The 7,937-nt window shown below is 46.5% G+C and overlaps 1 protein-coding gene across 1 annotated transcript; it reads right to left on the reverse strand.

Annotated features, from left to right (window-relative positions):
* Positions 1 to 2,294: 2,294 nt before the first annotated feature.
* LOC109734492 (uncharacterized) lies at positions 2,295 to 3,455 on the reverse strand. Its single transcript, XM_020293701.4, has one exon. It carries the CDS (start codon positions 3,373 to 3,375, stop codon positions 2,638 to 2,640), a length of 738 nt encoding a protein of 245 aa, XP_020149290.1. The 5' UTR covers positions 3,376 to 3,455; the 3' UTR covers positions 2,295 to 2,637.
* Positions 3,456 to 7,937: the final 4,482 nt, after the last annotated feature.

The raw sequence follows: 7,937 nt of genomic DNA on the forward strand, positions 1-7,937 counted from the left end.
CCGCGCATCGGCGATGCTGGCCAGGGGTGCAGCAGGGACGGCGGCGGCATCCCGCACGACGGCGACGATGACGACGACGGCGGCGGTGACTACACCTGGTTCTACAGGCTCATCCGCATGTAAACGGGTAGTAGTGCTAGGCGTAGTCGTCGTTTTTAGTTTGTGTTTTTAATTTGTGTTTTTAAGTTTTTGTACAAATATCAATAAAATCGCCTAGTTTGAACGAATTTGTGTTATGTTTGGCCGATTTTATTTTTCAGAAAACAGCGTCTGGGCGCTGAAATTATCGTCGGTTCGCCCCAAGCGAAGCTATTTCAAGCCTTTGTGGGCCAACTGCTGGAGATGATCTTATTTGCGCATACGCAAGGGATACACGGCGTATGGAGATATTGATCACAAGCAGTAAAGAAAAGATCACGGTCTCTGTCTCATCTGTCACTCAGTCACTGTGTCACATGTATGCATGCATGTGCATGTGCACACAGCTAGTCATGTTAGGTAGCTGTAGTACTTCTCACCTTGAGATGACAGCGGTTGGTACTTGCTAGCTTGGATTATTGTTGAGCCCGATTCAAGTATACGCGGACGACAAATATCCTGCTCTGATGATCGAAAAGGCAAATATTCCGCTTTCGGCATGCGACAAAAAGCTAGAGAAGTAGCAACTGAATAGTCACCTCACCTTCGGAATTACTCGCTAAGAAAAATGGTCCCGCCTCAGGTAAGCTCTCCCTCTCTTCGCTGTGACAGCACTAGATAGACATATAGGTCTGAAGCTGTCGAACTCTGATAATGAGAAAGGAGGCCAGCTGTCGATCAGTGAGTCGACCCAGGAAGAGAGTATCCCTGTGCACCCACAACATTCGGACTATTAAAATGTTACAAAAAAAATGTAAAAATTCAAAACAAACATCAACCTGAATACATAGCTCAAGAAATAAATGAAAAATCAATGTTGATAGTCATGTTAATGAGCCGAATTTGAACAAGCTACTTTTTATTTTTTGCGAGTATAGCTAGGTTTGTCCTTTTCGTTTCTTGAGTTGTATTTGAATTTGGATTAGATTTTTTGTGACGACCGATATTTTTTCATTTATGTATTTGTTGTATATTCAAGACTTCTACGGTAAGGTTTCTAGATATATTTGAGAGTACCGGGAATACCTCACACATGACTTTTATGGTGAGGTTTTGCCTTTGAAGCTATCGGTATTTATTTCGGAAAGAGTGTCGATCAGTGATAGGCACCTAGGAGCATAGAAGTACCAAATAGAGCATGGTATTTCAATGGTATAAGCAGGGTGGCAACTGTTTTTGCTATTTCCAGGTCACCGTTGAGAACTGTTCAATTATATACTATATATACAAGTGTAGTTGGGATGACAAAATATTGATTATATGGCTAGGAGCGGTTGAAAGAGAAATAATTATTCTAAGTTGATCGAACACATATCACTTCCTAAAAAAAATTGTTTATCTAAAGCAAAAACTAAGTATCACACTCTTTCTAATTTTTTTATGTTTTTAAAATATATGACATTTTTAACGTTGCCGCAATTTCCAAGGGGTAACTCTACAGTTATGTTTACACGAATATGCCATTACAATTTGTAAAATTACACAGTCATGGAACCTGACATTTTTTTCTTTATTTGACGAAACTCGATTTGCTGTTGATAATTAAAGTTTGAAAGTGTTGATCCCATCTCTTTTTTTGAAAGTCATCTAATTTACAACAGAGGGACAGTTGTCTAGCTATCTAGTAACTACTACTAGTAATCCTTCACTGAACTAGGGATTTATTTAATAATTCCAAGATGAGGTTCACTGTGTCAGTATATTCTGAACTAGCTTATTAATGGTTGGTTCCTTATGGAAGTAACGGGAAGTTAGTGTTAACTGTTATCTGACTCGGGACGGGAAGAAATGATCAATTAGCTTGTTAAGTTGTGTGTACTCCTGTGTGTGGGAGAATTAGTTTTCCAGTTCACTTAGGTTCTCAATATCGTTTGCTTAGAGGAATGGTTCGAAATGAGCCCGACTTTAAATTAATAAAGTCATAATCAGCGACGAGTATCAGGTAGTATGCTAGGGTTGCCAGCTGTCATACAAGTGCTCCTTTTCTCCTCTCGTAACGTTAAAAAACTAGGCAAGTCAATACAAATAGTGCAATACCAGTACCAAAGTATAGCATCACGAGAGTGAGACCATTCAAACACACTACATGCTTATATACAATTTCAATTCAAGCACAGTGCAAAAATAGTAAAACATGCAAATGTACTATATAATAATAATGGAAAATAGCAAATCTTTTATTTAGCCGGAGATAGCGGTACATCATGAGCACTCTGGCAATAACTAACTCATCACAAACATGTGACGATTACGACAAGACATCATGCACACACACAACGAAATCCTTACGCACGCAGGTAACAGTGCGTGCTTGTACGTAGAACCTGGAGAAGTAGTACGTAGTTTCTCCGCAATCGAAATCCAGCCACACATAAAAACCAGCAGATAATTACGTAATCAAAGCGCACAATTAAGTACGTGGTGGTACTTCAAATAGCCAATCATGCATGCATGCATGCATGAGGTATGGCGGATGCAGCATGCAAGGTCCGGCCGGGCTCAGTTGGGGCACTGGAAGCCGGAGGGGACGTTCTTGCCGCAGTTGTTGAGGACGAGGCTGAGGGCGATGGGCAAGGTCAGGTTGATGCCCAGGAGGTTGAGGTTCAGCGTCGTGCACAGGCACAGCGCCGCCTCCAGGTCCGCCAGCCCCTGGATCAGCGAGCAGCACGGCTGCACCGGCGGGCTCCCCAGGGTAATGTTCAGCAGCCCCAGCACGTTCGCGCACACCCCCAGCTTCAGCGCGTCCAGCGGGCACTGGGTGCTGTTTCCGCCCCCACCGTTGCCGCCGCCACCGTTTCCGCCGCCACCATTCCCACCTCCACCGTTTCCTCCGCCACCGTTCCCACCTCCACCGTTTCCTCCGCCACCGTTCCCACCTCCACCGTTTCCTCCGCCACCGTTCCCACCGCCACCGTTTCCGCCACAGTTTCCGCCTCCGGGACAGTTTCCGCCTCCACCATTGCCACCACCACCGTTTCCGCCTCCACCGTTTCCACCCCCACCACAGTTCCCTCCTCCACAGTTCCCGCCACCACCGTTTCCGCCCCCACCACAGTTCCCGCCACCACAGTTGCCGCCTCCCCCGCCCCCGCTGCCCCCTCCTCCCCCACCGCCACCGCTCCCTCCCCCGCCGCTGCCCCCGCCAGGAGGGCAGGGACGGCCAGTGGCGTTGGCGAAGGTGAAGAAGAGAAGGTTCAGGGCCAGGAGCGTGGCGACCACCTGCACTTTCTTCGCCATCTCTGCCTAACTAGCTAGCTACGCCAATGGACGTGTACAAAGTGCACTCACAGGCTGGCTTTGCTTCTGTTGTGTGTGGCAATGCAAGGGGAGCCTGGGTGGTATTTATAGGCAAGGGAAGGGAAGGGCGAGGGGGGAGATATCTTACATCACTTCTCCTGTAGTGCATGCATCTGAAGAGCTGCGCGCGGGTACGTGCAAGCAAGATGATCATGCCAGGGGAATTGTGTGGACTGGGGCACTGGGTGAGCCAGCGTCTAGTCCAGCTGGTGGAGGAGGAAGGAGACAAAGATGCCAACGGAGATGCCGGCGTTGCTTGCATGCTTGAGTTTCTAATGTACGTACGGGTGTATCACTCTGAAAAGCGTACTGTAATGTCGTTTTCGGTTAGCTCAAGTCGCTATCAAGCCTCCAATTTTCCAGTTAATTTGGTGCACAACAGTGCACTTGCTCGCTTGCTAGTGGAAGATGGTATTTAGCTCGTGTCGGTTTCGATGATTCGCGATCCCCCATCATAGATATCGTTTTGTCGAGTCCCCTACCTAGCTATGTAGCCATACATCCCGTGACATGTACGTACCGCGTTGGATGGTGCATGGCAGATCTAGCTTTTGCACTCCGCGCGTCACGTCGCCCACATGAATCGAGCAGCTTGTGCTAAGATAACGAATTTCTAATGTGCAGTCAAGATCAAATTGTCTCTCTCGCCATCACAACTGATTAGTGAACATCACCGTGCATGTGCACAATGAAACTTAACCAAGTGAGATGACATGCGCATTGCTGTGGGAATGGTGTGAAAATTGTATAACATGTGCTTAAAAACAACATAAAATAATGGTAAAATAAGTGTAAGAGTGTTCTCGGTTTACATCTTTTAAACAACAAACTTACAAAACATGATAAAATGATGTATAAAAAGAGTTCTTTTTTAAATAAACTTAACACAACGTCATCTTTTCACAAAATGTGAACCATGCATTATACATTTTGCTCCAAATGTCAAACACATATACCCCTAGTAGAATAGCCGTGCATTGCTACGGGCAACAATGCATATAATTAAATGAATCAAACAAATGATTAAGGTCATCTCTAAGGTCGAAATTCATTTCTTCCTCGTATGTCCAGGCGTGTTTGGACATCAAACAGGCACCCAACAGGTTCTCCAAACTTTAACTTAACCATATGAACAGTCTGGGCTCCCCAAATCCAGACAATATGTGTTGGAGAAATGTGGCTGTCCGGAAAATCCGTTATATTATCTTCAACATGCGGGCCCAACACAAAAATCCCACCCTATGATGCACCCTTCCCAGAAAAAAATCTGTGGGTCGTTTCTTCGATGTATGGGGAGGAGGAATGAACGAACAATGTACGAACTCCCCTTTTAGGAGTGGAGATTCATGAACACACAAAACAACACTTTTTTTTAACTTGTGACTAGCACATGATATAGAAGATTAGGCATGGTTCTTCTTTCTCCTTCGCTACCATGGGCATGTCTTACTTTATGCACCTAGCCTTATGATTTTGGTAAAGACCTGATTGTTGATTATTTTATCTATCTTACTAAACAAATCTTGATGGTAGTATTTTTCTTTTCTGAGGAACTGGCAGGAGCACTGCCTTTTTTGTTAAGAGAGAAAGATGTGAACATAATGTACAAGGTGGTGCAATTTTGTGGTGAAACGTGGCAAAAATCGAAGAACTAAACAAATACATGGGCCAGTTAGCCGATGCCCACGGCATGCACGACACTCGAAAACGCCATTTGACATTGCTTGATTGCTTCAGAGGCCAACATTGCCACTTCACGGTGAGTCATGCGACGTCTCGTGAACACTCGTTGGTTTCTGTCTTTCCATATATTCCAAATGGTGTAGATGAGCCTACCACTTCGATGTTTACACGCCTCTTTTGACTCATTTGCGATCAACTTGTTCCGCCAGATAAAAATATCACCGGGCTTCGGTAGAAAATCGGGCACCGGAAGATTCTCATTTGTCCAAGTGATCACTTGGTTCTATACAGCGACACAGAGGGGACAATCATTGCACAAGTGGGTCACGTTTATGGCGCCTGAAGGCAAAGCTGGCATCACGGGTCGTGTGTCCAGCCCCGGATTGTAATCATGTCCGCGGTGAGAATTCTTCCATGAAGGACAATCCAATCAAAGAACTTGCATTTAGGGTCGATGTGCGGGGACCCAATCTTGGCCAGTTCGAACCTGGGTTAAGATCCATAGAAGTGGACCACATATGCGGACGTTGAAGAGTAAGAGCCATTTGTAGTCAGGTTCGAAGATATGGTATCCTCCTGGTTGGTTGTAAGGTGAACTTGAATAACACACTCCTTGCATCATCATGTTCTTCCTGGAAGCAATCTTGTAGAGCTCCGGGGTGACTAACTTTAGGGGCCCTTTTCCGCTCCATTATCATGCCAGAAGAGCGCGTCGCGGCCGTCACCGATGGTGATGGTGGTGCAAGCCTGGAAAAAGAATCATGGTTCTTCCTTACTTCTTTGCTATTGTAATGACCCAAGTTGGTGACTGTGTATTCATCCTCAGATACAACCTTAGGTTGTCAAGAAATTAATTGGCACAATTAACATATAGTAGTTCATAGATGTATCACAACTAACCTTTTCCTTTGGGGCAATATACCCCCCCCCCCCCCCCCCCCCCCCCAATTTTTTTAATAATAATTTCCCCAATGAAATTGATGAAACTATCCCACCAGGACCATTCCGTCGAGTATGGTTCCAAAATTATGATATATACATATCAAGAACAAAAGGACAACCTTAAAGATGAATAACTCTCACTGTTTATATCAGTTCAACCTAGAAACCTTTACAAACCACCATCACAAAATAAGCAGACAATAAGCCTAAATGAAGGTACTGTATAATCAACTCAAAACGGCAAATTCCTTCAACCAGCAAGCGCCAAAACCACTGGCGCCCATCCTTTCTTTCTACCGAAGACATCAGCCGCAACTCGCAGCAGGAATCTTGCAGTTCTCACTTGCATGCCTCGTAGTTCTTGCAAAAACCTACAATCACACAAACTACTTATATATTTTGACATATTTTTTCTTTGCACAGAGTGGACGACCGCAATCATAAGTGTTAACAAAAAACTCATGCGAAACAAAAGACCTTATAGCGATCCATAGTACTAGTACTAGTATTTAACTTCTGTAGCAACTCAGAGCTGTTTAGGTTTTTTTCCAATAGATACATGTATTAGCATCAAAAAAGATTCCGTGGACGGTGTGGGGGCACTCGGAAAGTCACGGGACGTACGATTTCAAATTATTACTGTTGGACCGACCAAAAGATGATGATGAGTTGAGTTGTCTTGATCTACCAAGTTTCCCAGCCATTCGCTTTGGTACGTCACCGGTCGATCCGTCGCTCTCCAGCCGGCTTCTCAACGGAAAATAACAAATCATTACGCAGTACGCACCCCTACACCAATAGATCTGTTGCGTCCTGTGATCGTTACCACCATGGGCTGATTGTTTGCTGTATTACTAAAATCCATCGAACGTGGTTGGTCATGCAAGTATATACTCCGTAGTATATATGCCAGTTTGTGTGGCAGCTATCGATGTGTACATTTGCTTGTATTTTGTGTGTGATATCGATGAAGTGTGCACATCTAATCGCCAAAGTCAGGAGATTTAACTTAAGAGAATCTGCGTCTGCTAGCATCTTTAGGCATCTCCAAGGTGAACCCATAAACCTCCCGTAACCGTTTAGACCGCGCTTTTTGAACCGCAAAAGCCATCCAATGCCGACTTGTATCGGTCCACGGAGCGATCCGAATGCGATTTCCCCCGCAAACCGAAGACAAACGTGGGGGAGGCTTGCGGGAGTCCGGACCGATCCCAAGCCCGTTTTCTGATCACCCTGGCCCATCAAAAACCCCTCCCCCTCCCGCGCGCGCTCCTGCCCGGCACTAGCTGCCCGCATTCATGTCGCTGTAGAGCGCGCCGCTCAACATTGAAGATGGCTCAGGGCGAACGCGATCTCTCACTGCCTCCGCCATTCAAGCGGCGCGCCGGCCGAGAGCGCCGCCCGTGACATGTCTCCGGTGTCCGCGCCTGTTCAATGCCGGAGACGCGTCACTGGACGGGACAGGACGGATATCTACCGCGCCCGTTCAATGCCACTGTTCGTTTGTCTGCCACCATTAAGCAAGCTCGCCAGTCGAGAAACCCACTCCGGTGCCGCGCATTGACGCACCCGGAGGCCTGGCCTCACCGGAATCCGCTATATAAAGGCGGACACGCACAACTAACTCCACATCACAACACCAGACCCTTCACATCCACCACCCTTGCACTTCATCCACCATGACCCCCAGCGGGAAAGCACTGTGGGATAGTCTGTCGCCGGAGATGAAGCACGCGGTGGCCGCCCTTGCCGCCATGCCAGGTGGATCGACGCCGGCTTGCCGTCCAGCTCGCCCGAGGTCTCCGACAACGAGGATGACACCACGATGGAGACGAGCTCCTATGACTCTGTCCCGGCTCCCGCGCCTCCTATGCACG

This window comes from Aegilops tauschii, chromosome 2, assembly GCF_002575655.3.
Source record: "Aegilops tauschii subsp. strangulata cultivar AL8/78 chromosome 2, Aet v6.0, whole genome shotgun sequence".
Lineage (NCBI taxonomy): Eukaryota > Viridiplantae > Streptophyta > Magnoliopsida > Poales > Poaceae > Aegilops > Aegilops tauschii.

What these genes read in the sequence shown, in the direction of transcription:
- LOC109734492 (XM_020293701.4), bottom strand. Translation starts at nt 3,375, where the DNA reads ATGGCGAAGAAAGTGCAGGTGGTCGCCACGCTCCTGGCCCTGAACCTT.